Here is a 24,054-nt window from a genome sequence, read left to right as displayed (position 1 = left end):
GTGTGCACTAAGCCAGGAGACTGAAATTTTTGAATACTGAAAGGTTTCAATACTTGAAGAAATGGCTGTGTTTAACAAACGTTTGACTAGGGAGGCGTGTCAACATATGTCAAAGTTATGCCTAGTCTGCAGTTTGCTAAACAGATCATACTGATCAGAGTGACAGCTAAGTCATGTGATGAGGCTGGTCTGATCCAGTTTGTACAGCCAGGAATGGGGATTTCCAGAATGACTCATCTCAGGTGAACTGTGATTGGTCATGAATGTGTATATAAGTCTGTATAGTGAATGTAAGTTACCTATTGCCTGAATTATATATGCTGGCGGAGCATGCTGTTGCTCAGAGCTGTGAATGTTAACAGCCGAAGGACTCTGTGTAGATATTGTAAATAAACTGTACATAGCAGAACTGCGTGGTGTGAAGTTGCTACCAGTAAACTCCTGAAGTCCAGACAAGCTGTGCGCGACATGAAGCTGGGTCTTCCAGATCCTAGTCTGACAATCTAACCATGGTTCAGCACTGGCTCTTGTTCCTGGCAGCAAGCATGATGATGAAGTATATTATAGCAGTAATCTTCTGGAACTTTTTTATTGGTCTCCTTCAAGAGTCTATCCACCCCTTTCTTCAGTGTTCATATCAGACCACTCAGCAACAGAGTTGCCTCCTAGGAGTTCTTCCGTTTTGCATTCCTTGGCCTACCCACCCCCACTCTTCTAGTAATTACCTACCCCTTTCAACGGGGTAGTTCATGTTAGCTTGTTGCAGCAAACTGTGTCAATTGGAGATTGTCTCTAAATTATAAACTCTAGGTGTTTTAAATTTTGCCTTCTGCAGGTGTCAGTGTAAGATGTGGGGTCACAAACCTAGGATTCCATATCATTTTTCACTCCTCCCACATCATATCCTGTCATTTCCCCTTTTGCAACAACATAGTTCCAGCAGTTTAAGGTTTATGACAGCAGTAGTCTCCCATAAGCACATGGGTATCACTATACTAGTACTTTCTCCCCACCAGCACAACATTGTGTTCCACTAGCACCCCCTCCCACCCAGGCAGCATCATGCAAGGATAAGATTTTCCTTTTAATTAAGAGTATTGATCATGGCCCAAAGCATCTGATGTCACACACTTCTCATGCACTGCATCAGCTGTGTTCTTTGAAAGAAAAAATAGATGCAGCATTATATTATTTCAGGATTATTAGTACATTTGGCAGTCACTAAGAAACTGAGGACCTGGACTTAATTTTGGGTGTGTGATCTTGCTGGCTTAAGTTTTCCAGTAGCAGATCCATAGGGTTAAACAAGAATTTGAGCTCTTCAAAGCATATTTTCATACTATAGCAAGTTGGAAGATTTTTTGTAGAAGTTATTTCTAAATAAGTTTTTTACTATGATGCTTAGTTAACAAGTACTTTATGAAGTTGTTGACTCATCTGTTCAGTCAGGAAAGTTTTGTGAATCATGGCAGTAGGTAAGTTGGAAACTCTCTTGGAGAATCTCAAGACTTCCCGTACGACCAGGCTATTTTTCTCATCTTCAGTGGAAGATTATTTCATGATCGCTGGAATCCAAGATGCTGCCTTTCCCTTGTTGCTCCTGAATACTTTCCCTAGTATTAATTTACATAGAGCCAATGTGGTACTGAAAATGAACTTTGCCTGGGGAAGGGTTGCCTGGAGGAAACAAAATTCTGTTCCTTTAAGAGAGGTTTAACAGGACATTGTTTACTAGGTGATATTCTTTACCTCCATGCCATGAAAAGCTTCAGCAGGCCATTTCTACACATGACAGGTTTATTAAATGGCTTTTGGCAGCCCTAGCTTGAGGAGATCTAAATGTAAATACTCTTCCATAAAGCTCATTGGCAGTGCAACCCTAAGCACAGTTACACCATTGTAAGTCCACTGATATCAATGAACTTAGAAGGGTGTGATTCTGGCTGCCCTCTGTCAAATGAAAGGATTTTCCACTGTAGGATCAGGATGGCTGATAAGCACCTAGGCTTTCCTTAGGCAGTGTGAGGTTTCATTCCCCCTTCAGGATTTCCTCCTTCCCAAGAGATGCAAGCAGGGACATATTGGCTCCACCTTCTGAGGCAGCCATTTGTGGTTTGTCTCTGCCTCCCGTAGCAGCCATTTGGGGTGGAAATCACTACCTTCTTCAAAATTCCAAAGATGTCCACATGTTCAAAGTGGGACTGTTTAATCAGTTGTTATACACCTCCGTGCTATGAAAAACGTCAGCTGCCCATGTCCATACCTTAAGCCTTTACTAAAAAGACAGACAGAGCACTAGTCCTATTGGCCACTGTACTCATAAACCTGGTTCACAATGACTCCAGAGTAATATAAACAATGTGTACTTACAGTGCCCTCTAGAAACAGAGTTAGGAGTGTGGCTTGTAAGGGTTGGTAGGAGGGGCTAAACTGAGGGGTGGTGCTTATTGATTTCATTCAGGGACCCACTACCCTTTTCTCTTGTAATTCTACCACCGTCTGGTGGTGCCTCCCCCCCCCCTTAAAAAAGGTAGTGCCAGATTTATGAACTTTGATGAGAGAAGCCATCACGCCATATGACAGTGACTGGAAGAAGAGAAGGCATGGTTGAAAAGAGGGTGTTCAGTTGGGCAACAGCATCTTGCTTTATCCTTCAAATGGCTATGGCCTAGAACCTGTATCATGATTCAATGGTGGAAATGTTAAGTAATAACTGTTAATCTACAGAGGAATCACAAATAAATTTTATGCGTTCAAGGTTATGGCTAGGTGGGGGACAGAGCGAAACAGGGATGGAAACTTAAAACACCACGTTTTATTTTGGCAATTCAGATGATAAGAAGCCCTGTGGTGGGTTATAAGCACCCACTGTCAGTCAATAAACAATCAATGAGTTCATCAACAAAAGCACCTGGTTGGCCACTTTGTGAACAGACAGCTGGACCTGATGGACCTTGGTCTGATCCAGCAGGGCCTTTCTTATGTTCATAACAGTCAGTAACATAGGCCTGGCCATGAGGATAGTTTCTTATTTCACAACAGATGATACTTTTCTGCCCCCAAGCATTTCCCCTCTGCACTGATCAAGCTAATTGCTGTGCACCTTGTACCCTCGCATCCTGAGTTCCTTCTTTGCAACACCCCCTCCCTAGGCTTGCCAACCTCCAGGTGGTACATGGAGATCTCCTGCTATTACAACTAATCTCCAGATGACCAAAATTAGTTCCCCTGGAGAAAACGACTGCTTTGGAGGGTGGACTCTATGGTATGGTACCCTGCTGAGCTCCCTCCTATTCCCAATCCCCAGGCTCTACCCCCAAAATCTCCAGGTATTTCCCAACCCTAAGCTGGCAACCCTACCCCTCCCACTTTCTGACTGGGATATAAGGACTCGGAGATGTCCATTCCAACTCATATCTTACAAAGGGATCTTTGACTCTCAAAAGCTTATCCCCCCCCCCACCTTTCTGGTATCTAAGATACTACTGGACTCGAATATAAGGGGCCTGGCATAGAACGTAAGTTTCGACAAAGGAGCCCAGGCTCAACACAGCAGACAGCGGAACTACAATTCCCATAATCCACTGCCCCCCGCAACCGCCGCAAGGAACAGAAGCGGCCGAAGGCAGGGCTCTTGTTTTCTCTATAGACTCGTTTTCCCAGAGTGCCCTGCGCTACCTCTTGAGCATGCGTGCCGCAGCCTGAGCTGTCGCTTCTTTGGCGGTGACTTGAGGCGGCGGCGCTCGCCATGGAGTCCTACGATGTGATCGCGAACCAGCCGGTAGTGATCGATAACGTGAGTTCGTCCCTAATTGGGGCCCTCAGAGCTGGAGCGATGAGGTTGTGGGTTTAGGGGAGGTACAGTCGAGATCCCTGCGGGCTAAAGCCGTTTCTCCTCTTTATAATCCAGTCGGTGGTTTCTTTTGCTCAGAACTCCTTCCTGCGATTCCTTCGGCCCTTTTCCTATGCCTGCTGAGCATCGGTCTCGCTTTTCCCCATCTCGATGACCCACCCCGCGTTCTCATTGGATGACTCACTTGTCATTCCGTCGTAGAACGGCGCAGTCTGAAAACGTCACCGATAGAATTGACGGGAGTCCTGCCGGTTTAGGCGTCGTTGTTCTCTGATTGGCTATTTCTGTTGGCAATCTCAAGGGGTTATGTTGTCAGGAAGCATTTCCCCCTCCCTACGGGAGTTTGTGTGAAACTGTTGGCTTCCAGATTACCTTCCCGTTTGACCTGTTAGTTCTTCCCAGCTGTTACGCTTGTTGTGACTGGTCAGATGGAGATGGGTGAGAGGAGGTGGATCTTAGGTGTTCTTAGAGTATAGCTAATGAACGAGTCACTGGAAAAGACAATCATACTAGGAAAAGTTGAAGGCAGCAGGAAACGAGGAAGACCCAACGTGAGATGGATTGACCCTATAAAGGAAGCCACGGCCCGCAATTTGCAAGACCTGAGCAAGGCTGTTAACGATAGGACGTTTTGGAGGACATTGACTCATAGGGTCGCCATGAGTTAGAAGCGATTTGACGGCACTTAACACACACACACAATAAATTCTAGAAGTCTAGCTGTGTGAGTCTTGTGGCACCTTAAAGATTAACAAAATCTTATTTTAACATGGAGTAGATTCACGTCAGATGCATGAGGTCCTCACTTCACAGACATATACATGTGCAGACACACACACAAAATGGAGGAGAAGATCATAAGCAGCAGGGTTAAAAGGCTGTGGAATGCAAAAGTAACTTGGGTGTGACATTATTATTCAAATACAATCAAGATAGTAATAAAATGTAATAAAGTACAGTGACCAGAATAGCAGTAATTGGTGATAATGCTATTTCTCTAGCAGTGGCAAACAGATTAAGATCTAGTGGCTTCACTGATCTTTATTCAAGCCTCGGTAAACGCAGTCACATTTCTTGAAAAATTCAGTGAAACCTCTGAATTAGAGGTTATAAGTAGCTGGATTGGTCCAAAGGAAAATCCAAAACAAGACGTGCCATACCTCTTATTAAGGCCAGCCAAAGTAACACAAAAGAGTGTGCAACCTTTTGAGTCTTGCCAGAACTCTTCATCAGGCTGGACATATTAATAAGGGGGGGGGGGAGATGTTTCTGGCTCTGAACATGAGGCTTTTTGTCTATATCTGGTGCTGAATGCTCTGCAAACTTCAGTAGATGAGATGGTGCTGGATGAAGCTGGTACTGAGTTGCACTTGTAGTCTTATGGGAAGCAAATCACTGTTTGTGTTCTCCCATCATGCCTTTTCTAGAGTTAGGTGGCTGTAATGTACTCGAAATAGTTCATCTCTTGCTAGGTCCTCTTTATACTGTTTCCTGGGTGGACTTTAAACAATTGTGACTCTTCAGATCTGTGGAAGGAGTGACAGAGGTCTCTTCCTCAGCCCATGGATACTAAAGGAATATTTCAAAATGAATGATTTTCATACCAGATTATGCCTGAACTACCACCTCCTCCCCATACCTTTGGAAGAATCATGTGTGGCTATCAGTGAGCCTTTTTGGTTGCCTGCAGCTACAGAAGGGGTTTCCCCATTATTGTATGAGTATCTTATTTAAGAACAAGGCAGGCACCTTTATTCAGAAATGTAGTCAGTTCCAATCAGAGTTGCTTGCAGATATTTAGGATTGCAACTATCGTTTTCCTAACCATGCTTTATATTTGCAAAGTGGTGGATTGGCATACAGACATCTACTGTGCCTAACTGGGGAGGAGGCAGGATAGAGGCATTATGTTTTATTTCATGTGGTTTTTTTTAGTTTAGAAAATGGATATTCTGCATCTCCAGAGACCTGCTTGAGGTGGCTCACGAAAGTAAAAATACAATAAAATCCTAATTCACAGTGGGTAATAAAATCCTAAAACAGCAACAAATAGCAATCAGTTCTTGAAATTTGCTACTGTTGCAGAAAAATAGTAGAGATGGACTCAGCATCTTCAGCCAGGCAGAACTGGGAGTTTGGGTGAAAAGAAGACAGCCTGAAGTCTGGACCCTAAAGCAGGGGTGGGGAACCTCAGGCCCGGGGGCCGTATGCGGCCCCCGAGGACATTTTTTGTGGCCCTCGGGAGCTCGGGGCCGAGGAGAAACGGCACAGGGCGGCCCTCCCTGTTCCTGGGGCCACGGCTTGCAGGGGCGCTGCGGCGCCCTTTGGACCTCCTCTCGCCAACTGACAGCTGTTAGTCGGCAAGAGGAGGGGGAGGGACACTTCCCCCAATGCTGCCCCCTATAGCCGCAGCATGCAGGAATGCCGGGGCACACTGTAAGCCCCTCTTGCTGCCTGTCGGCTGTTGAGCAGCGAGAGGGAGTGGGGGGAAAGAGGCCTGCGGCTCCTGGTGGCAGAGCATGCACGCAGGAGCCGATCGGGCTTCGGGGGGCCTTTTGTGGATTCTGGGGTGGGAGGGCATGGAGCCTGGGGCCAGAGTGCGTGGGGCTGGCGGGTATGTGTGGGGGGCTCTTCTCTCTCCCTCTCTTTCTTTGTCTGTCTCCCTCCAGCCTTTTCTTTCTCCCCCTCTTTCCATTTCTTTCTCCCTCTCTCCCTTTTCCTCTTTCTCTGTTTTCCTTCCTTCCTTCCTCCCTTACTGATTGACTGTGGGCTGCGCCCCCAGCACCTCGTTTGCTCGGGTCCACCGCTGGCTGCCCTCCCTCCTGGGAGGGGGGAGGAGCGGGGGAGCCCCCAGGCCTTCTCTGCATTGTCTCCCCTGTGGTTGCCAACCTCCAGGTGGTGGCCGGAGACCTGGCAACCCTAGCCTCCCCCCCCCCGGGAGATCTACACCTGATATGGCCCCTGAATGATGTTATAAATGTGCAAATGGCCCTTGGCAGGAAAAAGGTTCCTCACCCCTGCCCTAAAGGGTGGGGGGAGAAATGGCTATGGATGATGGGTACCTGCAGTTTGACCAATTTTTGTTCCCCTGCCCCCAGGATACTTTTAGTAAGAAAAGGGGCTGCCCATTGCTGCTTAAAGAATGGGGGTGGATGTTTGGGCTTGGATAATGCACTTTCCCTGAGCCCTATTGCTCCCTTTATCTTTAAATTTTCACAACTCCTAATTTTTCTTTTCAGCTCCTCAGTGTGAAGGGTATCTTCTGAGGGCAGTTCATTATATTGCAAGTTTTCAGAACTGACTCTGTACTTGATTTGCTGCCTATTGAAGGAACCCTTTGCCAGAGAGAGTGCAGGTCAGGCTTCTCTCTCCCTCCTTGTGATCCTCCAGTGTCCTACAGCATGCCCTTTCCATTGTGGGAGGTAGTGTGTAGTTCAGTCCTTCAGATTTAAGAGCCAGGGTCCTTGTTTCTTGATTCACTTCTCTTTGGCTTTGACGATTTAGTTTCAAGATTATTTTCTTTTCCCCCAACAAGCTCAGAATGGCAATACAGTGCTACCCTTTTCCTATTTTCTTTGCTACCCTTTCCCTATTGCTAATATGGCTATTTAATCTGTATCGACCTCTGAAAACTTGGGAAGAAATGCAGTTGCTTTTATAATATGTGTGTGAATGGTTCACATGTATTCCTCCCAAGCTTTGTGAAGATGCATGCTTCATTTAGTCCACTTACTATGTATTACAATCAATTAAAATTCTTTCCCCCAAGTTCAATATCAGCGAAATATTTGAATAGTCAATTCTTGTAAGATCAGCATTTTTGCCACTGAGGAGGTCATCTGGAGGTTTGGAGCGAAGTGTCATCTTTATGCTGACAACACCCAGTTCTGTTTCTCCTTTTTAGTCAAGCCAGGTGAAGCTGTGGATGTCCACTGTTTGGAGGCAGATACAGGCTGGATGAGGACCAATAAATTGAAACACAGTCCAGGCAAGACTGAGATACTGTTGGTCAGTTGATGAAGGTTTAAAGAACTGCAGCCTGTTCTGAATGGAGTTGTGCTGCCCTGGTGGAGCTGGTTCATAGTTGGAGGGGGATGCTGTCGCATCCATGCTTAACAAAAGGAACTTTAGATCCTCTGTAAGATGTAGTGTCTTTGCCCAGCTTTGGTTGGTGGGCCAGTTGGTGCTGTTCCTTGATTGAGAGGATCTGCTCATAGTTATCCATGCTCTGATCACATCTGGATGAAACTAAGCACTGCTCTTTACCTGCGGCTGCCTTTAAAGAATGTACAAAAGCTTCTGCTGGTACAGAGTGGAGCAACAACTCTTTCCAGCTACATTGATTATCTGTGCAGTTCTGGGCACAGTTCAAAGTGCTGGATATTATCTTCAAAGTGCTAAATGAGTTAGAACCATTGTATGTAAAATCCTACTCCCACATAAGCCTGCTTAGGTCATCTAAGGGCCTTTTCTGTCATCTTCTGAAGGAAGATAAGTGGCTATACCAACAAGTTCCTTGCTGTCTGGCACCTGATCTTGTCCCTTTCCGATGCCAAGTTAAATTGTGTCTATTTAACCATACGTTTGGGTTTTTTCTCCTCCTAAATCTTGTACTTAGATGTTATTTGTTAAAATGTTTTCCGTATGCTCTTTTAAAATGTAATCCTTTTGTAATAGTTCTTAATAGTTTTGATCTCTGTTTATTGTTTTCTAATACATGAGCTTTTGGTTGAGGGGGCTGCATATCTGTTGCAGGATTTTATAAAGATTTCAGACAGAGGTTCATGCTGGGGATCAGTAGTGATATAAGCTTTCCAGAAATTTAGAACTGGAAATCTTTCAGGAAAAATATATAATACCCTAAATAAAGAGCGATCTGATTTAGTTTTTTTTAAATGATATTAAATAAACACATTTTATGTTTTAAAAGTAACAAATACTTACATGAAAATATATGATTAGGGAAAAATCAAGTGTGGTTTCAATGTATTTAAACAAATTCAAAGCTTAACGTGGACATTGTTTTTGCTGTTTAAATTTAAGGAGAAGAAAACCAAAAGCACTGAAAACAGTAGACATGCTAATTTCAGCACATCTTGAGAACAATGCTTAATATGCTGTGGAGATGGTTGGCCACATCTCTTTCAACAGAATTTAACTCTTGTCCATGGAAGTCACTGGGGCAGATCATCATTTGCATTAATTTTTTAGATCCATCTTAGATTGGTGACTGTAATATCCCTTCCACCATGTGTGAGGAGACATATAAATAAGAATTCTAGCATTGGTTTTGTACAGCCACTGAATTCATAACTTGATTATTATATATACTGGTGGCTTTATCCCCCCCCCAGTTTATAAATTAATAAAACATGCCTCTCACACAAGTGTAATGCAAAAAGCATTAATTAAAACTTTGAAACTAATATTGTGTAGGCAGTGACTTCTATTCATTGGTATAAATTGTATGAAATGACAAATTTTGAGAAATGTTTTTCACTCTACATCTCTGGTGATGTGGCTCTGCACCGGTGTGAGGAGAGATCTGGGAAAGGAGCCTCGGCAAATTAAAAGAGCTCCAAGAACAGATTGTTACTCCAGACTTCCTGTAGTTCCTTGCATGCAGGTTTTTTCCAAGAGTTTTGCCGGGTAGTTTCAGCCTGCGGGGAGAAAGGAAGCTATGAGGCTGTGCTCCATAAACTATTACGGGATGTGATCTGCTGCCTTGTGTAGATCGTACAGCTGGCCCATACATATTCCCTGGATCATGCATGTTCTTTGTCCCTCCTCAGCTACTTGTATGAGCTGAAGCAGAAGCCTCTCCTTTGTCTGTGCAGTGCTTTATGTAGATTCTTCAGTATTTTTTCCACAATAATTACCAGCTGTGTTAAAGAACTACTCTGCAAGTTTCAGGCTTAAGAAAAGAGGCAGCAGAAAATAGCATCTGCTCTCTCTAGCGATCTCTTGGAGACACTGCTATTCCAAGCACTTTTTTTGGCCTTGAAATGACTGCACTGTAACAACTTTTTATTAAGGCCAACGAAACTGCCAAGTGCAGTCATAGACAGGGGTAGAAGGTCCACAACTACCATTCCCCTACTTCCTATGCCTGACACCCTCCCACTCATCCTCCTGAGTCTCCAAAAAGACCAATACTATTAATAACAAAGACAATAAAAGCAGAAAGGTAGAGGGGTTTTGACGGGCATGGTCGCAAAACGAATGGTACAACTTTTCCCTATCCGCTCCCTCCCTTTTCCCCTTTTTCTTTTTCTTCTTTTTCCTTCTTTTAGAAAAGAAAGTAAGTAGATAACATAACCAGTTATATGAACATGTAAAATGTTTTTGAATATAATAATGAAAAGGACCAACAAGAATGCTCATCTATTGCAGACAGAATGCCTTACCCTTCCCTTTTTCTTTTCCTGTACCCCATATCTATAATGAAATAATAAAAAAAAATCTGCCACAACTTCTTGAGCGAGCTTTTGAATCCCCCAAAGTTCTTCATCGGGTTAGACATTTTATATTGGCATTGCAAAAGTAGCCATTCTTTGCTTCTCTCTTCCAGTAGCCTCTGGTTTATCTTAGGGAAGGGACGTGGCTCAGCGGTCGTGAATCTGCTTGGCATGCATAAAGTCTGAGGTTCCATCCCTGGTATCTCCAGTTAAAAGGATCAGCCAATCGGTGATGTGAAAGACCCTGGAGAGCCGCTGCCAGTCTGAGTAGAAAATACTCACGTGGATGGACCAAGGGACTAATTCAGTATAAGGCAACATCATGTGAAATCTGTTTTGTACCCAATACTATGTACTCTAATTAAGGCTGTAATCCAGCACACACTTTCCTGGGAGGAAGCCCCATTGAATAAACTTTGATTTTGTTCTGAGTAGACATGCATAGGTTTACACTGTGACTCTGCAACACTTCCTGGACTCCATTTCAAGAAGGTTATAAACTGTACATTACGGAACTTTCATGCCCAGAAGAATCTTTTTCATTTCCCCACCTTGTTTGTTTTTATTCTAAATATCTTACATGATTAAAAATTCTAGGGAACTCAAAAAAGCCCCATCACAACCATCTAGCAATTGTGTTGGTCCTAATAAATAAGGTCATTACACTTTTGTTGTTTTTTAGATTGCTTATAATGGACCATCTATCTGTTTTTCTTTTCCAAGGACAAAATTTAGTGGGGGGTTTTCTTTTGGGATTTCAGGGTGGTTAGACCTAATCCTGTATGCAAAGTTTAAGCTGCTATTCCTGTTAATTTACTGCTAGCAGAAGTACTACAGGGCCTGAAGTACTCCATGGTCCAAGTATGACTTGTTCTCACACATTTGTCTTGTGTTTGTTTTTCCCCACAGGGCTCAGGAATGATTAAAGCTGGTTTTGCAGGGGATCAAATACCCAAGTACTGTTTTCCTAACTAGTAAGTATTCTGGTATTTTAAAGGATGTTATGGTCTGTAATATTAACTATAATATATATGTGTATGTATGTGTTTAGGAGAAGATGTAAAGAACCTACATACGACCTGGGAATTAAAATGACTTTCTAATACTGGCTGTGACTAGGTTAGTTTTGACTTTAGGGATATATGGGATCAGTATTCTTTGGCATCTTTAGAATAGTTTTGAAACTATGGGGCATTCTTAAAGAGGGCAAGTAAGCTACAACCTCTTGATTCTATTTTACAACTGCAGGTTCCTTTATTCCTGCCCTGAGATTTAGAGAGAATGAATTGTCCAAGGCGAGGTCATGAGTTCACTGCTAATTTGAACTCTCATTTCCAGTGCTCTAAGTGCAGCTTGTTTTCCAGGATTTCTATAAGGGTCTCTTTCTAGTGAAATCAAAAGTCTTGAATTGTTAGGTTGTGAAAGGAGTGTTTAGCTTTGTGCAATCCATTTCAGTGTGGGCAGACCAAAGCATGTTCGTGTCATGGCCGGCGCATTGGAAGGAGACATTTTCATTGGACCAAAAGCAGAGGTAAGGAAACCATTCTTATTGGTTCTCTTGTGGTTAGATGTCTTTAGTCTGAGCACCTCACAAGAAATAGGATGCTTTGAATCCAATGCTGGCTTTTGACCTTTTTTGTTGTGTTGCTCAAATAGTCCCTTGGGCAACATCAGGGTTGAACAATTTGCTGAAAACAGTAACTTATATTAAAAATACTCCATGATGCTGAAGGCCTTCTGCTAATCTGAATGCCTCATGTATGCATGATGAGCTCGCATATAGCATGTTTGCGAGTTCATTAAATGATAGATCACCTCTTAATGGATTGTAGTACATTATTTGTGTTAGGTTACCTGTATGCAATTTCCAGTAATTTCTGTTTGTAGGGGTTTGGGGAAGTTCTTGTAGGTCAATCATGGATACATTTAAGATTAATCATGGAGTGTCTTTGCTTGCCAAAGTTCATGTTTTTCACAGGATTGATCAGACCTACCTTTTGGAGCTGATTTCTGACTGCTAGCCAAGGGTTAGGTAAACAGAGAGTAATGGACTATCATTGTGCTGGGTTTTTCTTTTCCTGGTTTGTTTTGCTTTTCTTATCTTTCCCAAGCCCGTGTAACTCAGAGGCTGCCCAGTTTGGGTGTGTGTGCGTGTGGGGGGACGACAACTAATACCAGGCAAACCCAACACATTCCCTCTCCTCAGCTTCATTCTACTGCCAGATTAGCCCCAGTGGTGTGAAAACATCTCAAGTCATATGCTCGTAACTGAAAATCAAAGAAAGAGAATGAGATTCTTATTGTTATTTGTTCATTTATTTATTACATCTGTCTTATCTCCTTTTGCTGGAACTCAAGGCAGGTTTCCAAGCTGTCTCCCATGCAGACCCAGTCGGCTTCTGCAAAGTTGTGCCTTCAGACTGTATGTTCTAACTGGAAGGAAACAGTTTGCCATCAAAGTATTTTGCCTCCTCTGTCAAAAATTCATTCCCACTTTTTTTAAAATTTAAAAACAGAAGCTGAGGGTTATTTGGTGGAATTCCTGGGGAATAGGTTGAGTGTCAGAGCTGGGATAGCCACTGAACAGGGTAGGGGGTATATGTGGCAATTCATCTGGCTGACTTGCTGTCTTGGACTAGGAGCACCGAGGCCTCCTTTCTATCCGCTATCCTATGGAGCATGGCATAGTGAAGGACTGGAATGACATGGAGCGTATCTGGCAGTACGTGTACTCAAAAGACCAGCTCCAGACTTTCTCCGAAGAGGTGAGTTGACCCACAGTCCCCAGAATACCAAACAAGATGGCGTCCCTTATTCCATTTGGCGGTGCTGCTTTGCTGTCTTGTCAGCCTCCATACCAGCACCAATGCAGTCTTTTCACAGCCTTCCTTGTGCTGAATGTTGTGCATACGGCTCTCTGCTCGCTCACCCAAATAAGTGGAGAATGGGCAGATTTTCACTGGAGCAACATGACAGTGCCAGAAGCCATGCCCAGAGATCACTGAAAAGAGTAGTTTCATGACCCTGTGGTGGAACATGAAGTGTTTTTCTTTGCCTGCTCTGTAGTTCAAATGGTTCTGCGGCATCCTTCCCCTTCCCCCTGGAAGGATCTCCCCAACACCACACTCCAGCTGAAATGCAAATTCAACCTGATGGGATGAATAAATGTCCCTGTCTTGAACCTGCCTCCCACGTAGCCCCTCGAAGGAAAAATCCACCCTCTGAATCCTTTGGCAGAGTTGCCTACTGTCTCCCTCTGTCTTCTGGGGCACTTTGCCCCTTTCTCAAAGCTGCCTCATAGTATATGATTTCTGACAACCCAGCTAATGAGACATTATTCTGCAGTTGACTAGCAGGAAGTTGGATCTGATGACCTTAGTGCATTCATACAAGGGAAGAGTTAGATGCTGTTGTGTCTATGATCCGCTCTCCCTTAGAGTGGCTGATGTGATTTCCAGATCGTTTCCCATCCAATCTCTACTCAGAGATTAGCTTACTTCTAGCTTAGCTCTAGTTTGTTGATACAGGATATCCTGTATTTTCAGATCATTCTCTGAGCCAAACTCTTTCCTCTGGATATCCAAAGTATACTCACCTGGGTACAATAGCTGCTTCCAGTTACTTCCCAAACCCATAATCCAGGGATGTTCGCTGCCACAGAGGCTGGGGGCCTGCCTGGTGCATCTGATGGTTTATTTTTTTTCTCTACTGTACAAAGTTCCTGCTGGTGTTTTTTGATCAAGGGCTGGAAAAATCTCTACAGGCCCTGGGGAGTTCTACCCAGCTGAGTCTCTTGTGTTCCTAACCGCCAGCATCCCGTGCTCCTGACAGAAGCTCCACTGAACCCCCGAAAGAACCGCGAACGAGCTGCTGAGGTTTTCTTTGAGACCTTTAACGTGCCAGCCCTCTTCATCTCCATGCAAGCTGTGCTGAGCCTGTGAGTACTTTCCTCACTTCTCACTTTTTCGAGACTTGCCTTTGGAGAGGCAGCCAGGGTCTGCAGTATAGAGCATTCGTGTTCCTGGTGGTATTTTGCTCAGAAGTAAGTCCCATGGTTCAAGAGGACTTACTCCCAGGTAAGTGTGCAGAGGGTGGTGGTCTTACAGCGCAATTCCATGCAGAGTCGCTCCAGTCAAAGCCCATTGAAATCAGTTAGGCTAAAGTAACTCTGTATGGGATCATGCTGTTAGGCTTGTAAAATATTTCTTCTTGAAGATTGTGCACTTGGGCTTTGATGACAGATATTCAGATCAGGAATTATTGTTTTACACATAGATAACAGACTGAGTTGTGACTGGTGGTTCCTGTGAGAATTCTTTGTGGGTTTAGACAGTGCCTCGCTTTTTTAAAGGATGGGTCTCTGATAGAAACCTTCCCCTTTTGCTGCTGGGTGAATGAACAATCACCGTCAGTTTTCAAAATAATCCCATAGTTATTTTGAGATAGTAAAGCAAGTTTTCTGGGAGTAATCACTGCATCGGCAACTTCTACCATGTGCCCATCAGTGTTAGTTTTTCTACAAAGTCCTTTCAGTGTTTAATATTCTGAAATGTGTTTCTTTTCTGTAGTTATGCAACAGGGCGAACCACAGGAGTTGTGTTGGACTCTGGGGATGGGGTCACCCATGCCGTTCCTATTTATGAAGGGTTTGCCATGCCACACTCCATTATGCGAATTGACATAGCCGGCCGTGATGTCTCCCGTTTCCTTCGTCTGTATCTTCGGAAGGAAGGCTACGATTTCCACACGTCATCTGAATTTGAGATTGTAAAAACCATAAAAGAGGTACCTGCACGTCCCTATCTTTGCCTCGGGGGCATTTTCTTCAGGGAACATAGTAGTGGATTAACTAGGCTGCTACCCCTAAAGTATCCTGTGGTTTCTATGGATTTTTCAGTTATGGTTACAGGAGGAATATGATGGTGGCGGGGAAGAACTACTTAAACTGGAGCTACCTTTTCAAGATGGACTTTGAGCCCTAATCTGGAGCTGCATTTTCTCAGCATCCCTCAGCTCCTACTTTGCTAGGTTGGGACCCTTCTTGCTCACATACTGGCTTTCAATAGAAAGTATTCAAACATGTGATTCTACTACTTCTGAAATGGTAGTTCCAATAAGACTTCATCACGTGGTCCTTCATAGAGTCACAACACACATCCTCTCAGAATTGGATGTGACATCATATAATCTTCCTTGTGCTGTGGACAATAAGAGGACCTCCAGTCGGTAGACCCATGTGCATAGTTATATTTTGCCTGGGTTGAGAGATCTGATATAATAACAGCAACAACAACAATAATTTATTTATATCCCACCCTCCCCCAACAGAGCCGGGTTCAGGGCAGCTAACATCAATATACATAAGCTAACATATAAAACAATGATAAATAATATAATATACATACAACTTTAAAACCATTAAGTTTAAAATAAAGCTGAATATAACAGTAGATCTACATGGTGCCATGATCGTTCCTGCAAGGAGTGATGTTATTTTGGTGGCTGTCAGTCAACCATGATGTCATGGTTTTGTCATTTTAGTCACCCCATAATGTCATGCTTCAGGGGGAAGGAGATGGATAGGAAAAATTACAGGGAATTGGAAAGGAAGAGGGGGGAAAGGGGGAAACTTTGTAACCAGGATTTTTAGGGGGGTTATAAGCAGTTGGGCAGACATGGGTGATGGATCCATTGGATCTGTTGGAGACATGCAAGATTCCATGATCCCTTCCTACCATTGTCAAAAAGACTGAATGCCCGTAATACAGACTACCGTTCTCATGGATCCCACCTAAGCAATGGCTTTGGCATTTGGGGTGGGATAATTGTCACCATGCCTTGGAGCAGCTGACCAGAACTCCCAGATTGCTTAGTGGAGAAGCCATTGGGCTGGTGACTTGACAACAGCTGCGCTTCACTCTTTGGTCTTCCCTGTGGTTCTCACCTAGACAAAACATTGTTTAGCTATTTCAGTGAGGTTTGATCCTTCTGGGATCTCTAATAACCCTGCCCTGTGCAGAGTTGTACTGAACTCCATTTAGGATTGGGCTGTTATTTTGCCATATGGCCCTGCAAAGGTCTTTAAATCAATGCCCAGCTTTTGCTCTTGGAACACTTTGTTACAGTGTAAATTTCCCAGAATCCTGCATTTCATGATCTTGCATTTTATTGAGGCTTGTAGTTGTACCAGCATGATGTAGTGCTTAAGAGCGGTGGACTGTTATCTAGAGAACTGAGTTTGATTCCCTGCTCCTCCACATAAGCGGCAGATTCTAATCGGGAGAACTAGATTAGACTCCTCCACATGCAGCCTGCTGGGTGACCTTGGGCTAGTCACAGTTCTCTCAGAACTCTCTCAACCTCACCTACCTCACAAGGTGCCTGTTGTGGGGAAGGTGACTGTAAGCCACTTTGAGACTCCTTTTGATAGAGAAAAGTGTGGTATAAAACCAATTCTTCTTCTTCTACTACTGGGGCTGAAGATGGTGACATTGCTGCCACTTCGAAGAGGGGAGTAATTCCTGTTCTCTGCTTCAAGGAGTTTGCTGATGCCTTCCTAGCAGAATATGAGCCCGGTTTGTCTTATGAAAGGACCCCTTTGACATTAACCTTGTTTGTGTTTGCCATTCTTTCACAGAGAGCTTGTTACCTGTCAATAAACCCACAGAAGGACGAGACATTAGAAACAGAGAAAGCTCAGTATTACCTTCCAGATGGAAGCACCATTGAGGTTTGTGAACAACATGGAAGCCAAATATTGTTAAATAAGCCTTAGTTATTCTCCTGCAAATCAGCAAGAAAGTTAAAGCCAGTATATTTCAAAGGTAAAGATAGTCTCATTATAGTAAGCATCAGAGCTATTTATGCAACATATCGGAGACATTCAAAATTTATACTGGTTGAGGAATAGACTTTCTTAACAAAATTAAAGAACTATGTGTTTTAAAAAGTTGAAATTTGGGTGTGTGTGTTTAAATTTGAATGCCTTTTAATGATTTTTATTTTAAAAAATCAAATAGTTCAATGGAACAACTTTTTAACATGTTACTAGTTGGAAATAACATTTTAAAATGTATTGGCACAAAAAGATGAAAGCCAAGACCCCAGGCGAGGCTGTTCTTTTGAGAGAGTTCACTGGCACCTGGAAAAATGTAAGGTTCTGACAGAGAGTACCCAAGGCTCTTAATATTGTGCAGTGCTGCACGAGCTAGCATTCAGTGTCATCCTTCGGTCTTTTGTTCTTAAGAGATTCTAGCCATTATATCTTCAAAGAGTCCCCCTTGAAAGTGTGTGGGAAGCTCCTACTGAAATCACAGAAGCTGGGGAGAAAAAGGAAGTAGGAATCCTAAGTAGGTCTACTGGGAGCCAGAGGCTTCAGCGTTGTGATTCGTCTCTTTTCATGGCCAGTGGAAAAACAATAAGAACAAGCAAAGATATACTGATGCACAGAGTGTACACTGATTATGGAACATTATTTAATGTCTAACATCAGGCTCACACATGACTTGCGAACAAGTTAATCTGACGTAAGTCACGGAGAAGGCAATACCTGACCAAGGGGGTCCTGTTGCTCTGCTTGGTCCACGGTGTTCTGTAGACCCACGTCTATTTGTCATTCAAATGCTGCTCATTCTTCAGACTCTTCATGACAGTACTGAGGTTCCCTGAGTTCCTTGTGAGGCCTTCCAGAGTGCCTCCTTGGTGTGAAAGTGTTCTTTACAGGGAATGCTACTTTGATTTTCTCCATTTGAACGTTCAATTTTTCCACTCTGAATCATGGCCGAGTAGTACTCCCTTGCTATGAATATATCAGTCTCTTCCCTTGTAACAAGAACGTTGATGCCTTTGTGCTGTTTGCAGATTGGCCCTGCCCGATTCCGGGCCCCTGAGCTGCTGTTCCGACCAGACCTGATTGGGGAGGAGTGTGAGGGGCTGCATGAAGTGCTAGTGTTTGCAATTCAGAAGTCTGATATGGACTTGAGGCGAACGTTGTTCTCCAACATTGTGCTCTCCGGAGGCTCAACACTCTTCAAAGGTTGTTGTTTTTGTTGCTTCTTTGCCCTCTGTGAGATCCTTGGTATTCTGATCTGAAAGTTTAATCTCTTTCTGGTCTTGTCATCTTGGAATCTAGCAATGCTTATGTGAGCCCCCTTGGGAGTGAGGATTGACAGGAACACCTTTCCCCTGGGAGCGGGGCAGGGGAGCTGTTAGGAAGACATTTGCTTCAGCCCAATTTGAGCCTTTATTGAAAGACTATTCTCCAAACTCTATATTTGTGAAAATGTTGTTTCTTCTGATCATACTGCTGAGACACTGCAATTATATACCCTGCTTAAATCTGTTCTTTTCTTGCATTTTGTCCTCAGTCTGATGTCTCTTCTGGCAGTACTTCACCATATACTATTCAGACATAGCCCCTCTGTTTCTGGTTTTCTTTCTGAGTTAATGCTTCTGAAGCCCTAGAAGCCTTTAATATGTCCCAGTTTGTTAGGGTTTCTTTGAATGGGAAAGAAAAGGGGAACTTAGCACTATCTAGAACAAAGGAGTCTAATGACAGCATAAAAACTAACGAAGTTTTATTCTAGCATCAGTTTTAATGGACTATCCACAAGTATTCCTTTTCACCGCCAGCAGACTGGGGGAGGGCAAAAAGTAAAGAAAGAGACCCCCCCCCCCTTCTGGTACACAGAGCCTTTGTCAGGTTGAAAACAATCAAGAATTAGAGCTCCTGCCTGGAAACTGAGATAGACTTTTATCATTTGTTCAGGTTTTGGCGATAGGCTTCTGAGTGAAGTGAAGAAATTGGCCCCCAAGGATGTCAAAATCAGGGTAGGTAGAATTCTACCTTTGTGTTCTATCTTCTTAGGGGAAGCACCAGGTTGGCTGGGCAAAACTGAGGCCCTGTGAAAGATGGGGCTACAACCTTTTCTCTGGAGTGGACATGCTAGTTTGTTTTGTGTAAGCAAACTAGGGCTTCCATTAACAGCCCTTGTTTTTAGGGTGCACTTCTCACTTTTTAAGCATCCATTTGCAGTAATGTACAGCAGTACGTAGAAAGCATTATAAGCCAAATCCACCCAAACATACCCAAAATACTGTGCTGAAGTCTACTTTTTTGCTTTTTTGGTGTTAGTCTAGTGCAGCCTTGTAGCCCTTAAAGATGAAAGCATTTATTGTGAAATAAGCTTTCATGGGCCAGAGCCTGCAGAATCGTATGGTTTCTTCTGAGAAGGCTGTATTATATTTTTAAAAGCTACCGTATATAGGATACCTCCCAATGAAAAGGATGCACTACTGACCACCTAACTCTTCCATTTCCAAAGCCTATGGACAAAGTGTGGCAGACTCAAAAGTAATCTGTTAGGGAGACAAATAGATCACAATATACATTCAGAGGTGGGGACCTGCCCTAAAGCAACATATAGTGGCAAAGTTATTGGCTGATACTGACCCAAATGTAACCCTCGCTGTGGCAAAAAATTTATCTATGGTTTTTAATCATACCTCTTTTTAACTGTACTGTTTAGATATTATATTTTTGTATGTATGGTTATTTATGTATTATGGAATGTATTGAATTTGTTTTGCTTATGACCTGTTGGTCCACAAGCATAAAGAATGGAATAAAGGAAAGGAAAGAATAATATTACGAGCCTAGCATGTGAAGAATGGGTGCTGCACCAGCTAAACCTGTCTCTTTTCTTTTAGATGTCTGCTCCTCAAGAGAGACTGTATTCTACGTGGATTGGGTATGTACAGCATGACTCCACTGCAGCAGAAATTTTAGTCCTGCTTGCCTTTTGATGGATTCTTCCAGATCAGCATCATCACGGACTTATACTGGGAGAACAGATTACTATAATTGCTATGGTGGCTCTTGGGAAGAGTCTGGAAGCCCTGGTGGAAGTCAGGTTTTCTGTCTTCCTAGAGGGGCGGGGTGGGCAGTTGAGGCTTTAGCCATGTGGTTTGCAAGCTGTCTGCCTCTTGGGAACTGCCGTCCACTAGGGAGCCAACTGCACCACTGCCACACAACCCTTCTGTGTTGTACAAAGAAGCCTTGGGATGGGTTCTGAGGCACGGACTTGGTTCATGCACAGCACTAGCCCAGCTTTTGGGGTGAATGCATCCTGGGATACACCCAACATCCACCTTCGCACACGCTTCATGAGGGAAACCTATAGAGGTGGTCAAACTGCCTTTCAGGGAGGCTTGGCTGCTATTACTGGTCTTTTACTGAAAGCCACAAAGGGGTAGCTGTGTTAGTCTGTTGTAGCACAATAACACAGAAGTCCAGTGGCACCTTGAAGACTAAGAACATTTGTCTCAGTTTGAGCTTTTGTGAATTCCCTTGGACTTTTCCCTTTCCCATTCTTGAAGAGCCTCTTGTATGCCTCAAAGGAACCTTAGGGTCCCTTGAAACACTGTAGTTAAATTTTGGAACTCCCTGCCCCAGGATGTGGTGATGGCTGCCAACTTGGAAGGCTTTAAGAGGGAAGTGGACATGTTCATTGAGGAGAGGAGTATTCGTGGCTACTAGTGAAAATGGATACTAGTCATCTTGCATACCTATTCTCTCCAGGATCAGAGGAGTATGCCGAATATATTAGGTGCTGTGGGACACAGGCAGGATGGTGCTGCTGCAGTCGTCTTGTTTGTGGGCTTCCTAGAGGCACCTGGTTGGCCTCTGTGTGAACAGACTGCTGGACTTGATGGACCTTGGTCTGATCCAGCACGGCCTTTCTTATGTCCTTATGAAAACAACTACTGTAATAGTGTAGCCTTAGGCGGAAGAGAGAAAAAGCCAGTCCCCCCACAGACTATCCAACTAACTTGCTTGCTTGGTTCCTCTTCAGTGGCTCCATCCTGGCCTCTCTGGACACCTTTAAGAAAATGTGGGTTTCCAAGAAAGAATATGAAGAAGACAGTTCCAGGGCGATCCACCGGAAAACCTTCTAACCCATGTGCATCCTGGGGTCTCCTTGGAGATTTGTTCTTGTTCTCAACTCACTTATCTGAGTCCAAGTGTCTGAGGAGCTGATCATTTGTGTGTGTGCGTATGGGTGGATGGTGCCAGCATTCTCCGGACTTTCCCAGAGCGAGAGGAAAGGCCGGCGTTTTGACTTGACTTCTGATTGCTCTTGTGGGAGGCAGATGAGAAATTGGAATGAACCTTGTTGGAACGTGTTCTTTTTCAGTTGGTCCTTGAACATTTTTTTTGAGGGGGAGCGCGTTTTCCCACTGAAGATGGGAAAAGGATGGCTTAGAAACTGACCAGCTAAGCCAGATGGGAACACGAGCATTTGTAAGCCAGTCCTTGTTTGGGCTCCTAATGGTCAATCTAGGAACATGAGCCAGGTTGAAGATCTGTCATGGAAACTCTGAGCAGAGAAACTGTCCATCACCTATCTCTGTTGCTCAGCAGTCGTTTCTTTTCTTTTTAGGTGGATCACTTTCTCCCCTATCCCTTTTTTTAAACCCAAAAGAGAATAAGCACATCCTAAGTTGTTAAAAACTCCACCTACTACTATGTGTGTGCAAGTGTGTTAAATCTTGAAGTTGGTAGGTGAGAATCTGAACTGCAATGGGATGGTTGGAGCAGTTAATTTTAGGAACTAGTTATAATGCATGGCATAGAACAGGAACACCCTCCCCTCTGGTCTATTCTGGACCATCCTTGTCTTAGCATCCTGTAGTGGAGACAGTCGCCTGTCGTGCAGCCAAGTGTTTCTTGACCCTTTTCCCTCCATCATCCTGCCTCATGAGTAGTCTAAAGATTTGATGCTTTCTCTTTATGCCTAGGCTGCGTACCCTGCACACGGGGCTATTCAACCATCCTTGCAGGGAAGCCAGGTAATGGTTTTTAGTACTACTTTATTTATTGAAAAACTTTATGGCAACTGAATTAACTAGGCCAATCATTTGTTCCCTGTTTTCTCTCACGTACAGTCCTATTATGCTATCTTCCCGCCCCTCAATACTGTTTAACACTAACACTGATATTTTAACAGTATAATTATTTAGTACTGTTGGGTCAGCCATGCAGCCTTTCCCTCTTGGAGTACCTTGTTACTGCTGGAGGAGCTGGTTTCCATGAATGTACCACAGGAGGGAACAATACTCTCTGCCGGAATCCTTCAGAAGTTGAGTAGCGACCTCCTGAGGGAGACGGCCATTCCAGAGTTGAGTTCACCCCAACTTACAGAAATGGAAACGATCATATGTCTGCTTTGAATTGCGGATTTTGTTTTTATATTTTTGTTTTGTTTTTTTACATACATATGTTTTGGTGCTTCTGATTTTAAGCTTTTTAAAAAAACACTGCTGCTAAAAACCAAATACTGTATATTGTTGGCCATTTAAGTATTAGAAAACAATGCAGCAGGATTGTCGCCTTATGACTACCTATCGCCAAATGTTGGCAAAAGAAAAAAAACCTGCAATAGGAAGCAAGAATTGAGGGACTTGATCTCCCAGATGTTGGCAAAGCATTGTCCTGTGGGCTACTGACCGTCACTGTCTTTTGGATGTGGTCTAGTTTGTCTTTTGTTTGCAAGTCTTCGTTTTTCTCTTGGAGGTCCTCACCATTCCCAGAAAACCTCCTCAGGGCTGGAATAGGCAAGCTGGACTTCAAATTGCAACCTGCCTCTGTTTCAGGTGTTGTGTGGAGGGGAAAATCTCATAGCCTGTCCTGCAGAGGCAACGCGAGCTTGTGTGTTATGCAATAGTTCTCACAGTGTTTTTAAAAAAATAAAACCCTAGACTAAGATCTTGAAAATGTGAGATTAGCAGTGCCATCCTAAATGGAGTTAGACACTTCTAAGTCCACTCAAGTCAACTGGCTGAGAAAGGTGTAACTCTGGTTTAGGATTGTACTATAAAGCTTTCCCTGTTCCCTAGGTCCTTCCTAGTATAAGAGCAGATGAACCTTAGTAGTTACTGGAAATCTTAGGTATTGTTTCAGGTTAACTAGCTGGCTCTTGGGGAAGAAAGATGGAAGATACATAGTTGAGCTGAATGAGAGATGCTGAATGATCTCACTGCAACCCATCATATTTTGTGTTTACCTAAAGGATATCTGTTTCTTCCTGGGTGCCTCTTCCTATAAGGAAGATGGTCTTAGACTGAGTAGCAATGTGCTTTTGATGAGCCATGTTACCACAGCCATTTCCCTTATTTTTATGTCTAAGTAGCATGGCCAGTCAGGAGGCTCATTGTGAAGAAGTGGGGAGACTCTGCCCAGGCAGCTAATCCCAGGGATGTATTGGCACATGATTCTGTAATAATTTTTTTTGTTCTGTAGCCATGCCTGGTGTCTGAATCTGCTGGGGAAATGAATTGCTGAAGCACTTAGAGCAGGCATGAAGCCACTCTGCAGTAACATTCTCAGACCCTCATTTGTTTTAAAAGCATACTCAGTGCTGACAGAAGTCAGATATCTGTGTTTCACCCCACCCCTTTTCCTGGTGTATTTATAATACTTTAAGTAATATGTCAGGGACTAACTCATCCCAGATGCCCCCTGGGCATCTAACAGTGCAATTCTGTGCACAGTTAGTTCAGTCCAAAGCCATTGATTTTAAAGGGCCTAGACTGGGATAACTGTGCAGAGGATTGCCCTGTAGGTAAGCTGGCATTGCCATGACAGTGTACCCTGTCTGGTGACTTTAGGAGTTGTCTACTGATCCACAGTTGTCTTATCCAGTGATTGCATGAATGCCACTTCACTTTGTTTTGTTTTAATTC

General features: G+C 43.6%; 1 protein-coding gene across 1 annotated transcript; it reads left to right on the top strand.

Moving 5' to 3' along the window:
• Positions 1-3,696: 3,696 nt before the first annotated feature.
• Positions 3,697-21,517, top strand: ACTR1A (actin related protein 1A). The gene is made up of 11 exons (XM_056849634.1): positions 3,697-3,796; positions 11,221-11,285; positions 11,767-11,842; positions 12,951-13,076; positions 14,124-14,248; positions 14,880-15,096; positions 16,949-17,041; positions 18,172-18,346; positions 19,079-19,140; positions 20,020-20,060; positions 21,165-21,517. The coding sequence occupies exons 1-11, from the start codon at positions 3,749-3,751 to the stop codon at positions 21,265-21,267; spliced, it is 1,131 nt and encodes a 376-aa protein (XP_056705612.1). The 5' UTR covers positions 3,697-3,748; the 3' UTR covers positions 21,268-21,517.
• The last annotated feature ends 2,537 nt before the right edge of the window (positions 21,518-24,054 follow it).

Source organism: Euleptes europaea, chromosome 5, assembly GCF_029931775.1.
Source record: "Euleptes europaea isolate rEulEur1 chromosome 5, rEulEur1.hap1, whole genome shotgun sequence".
Lineage (NCBI taxonomy): Eukaryota > Metazoa > Chordata > Lepidosauria > Squamata > Sphaerodactylidae > Euleptes > Euleptes europaea.
The sequence above is the reverse complement of the archived record's forward strand: the minus strand, read 5'-3'. Positions and strand labels throughout refer to the sequence as shown.

Bases quoted from the DNA above. Each gene is read 5' to 3' on its own strand.
- ACTR1A (XM_056849634.1), top strand. From the start codon at position 3,749: ATGGAGTCCTACGATGTGATCGCGAACCAGCCGGTAGTGATCGATAAC. The intron at 3,797-11,220 runs GTGAGTTCGTCC...TTTTCCCCACAG, and splicing joins AGCCGGTAGTGATCGATAAC to GGCTCAGGAATGATTAAAGC. The intron at 19,141-20,019 runs GTAGGTAGAATT...CTTTTCTTTTAG, and splicing joins CCAAGGATGTCAAAATCAGG to ATGTCTGCTCCTCAAGAGAG.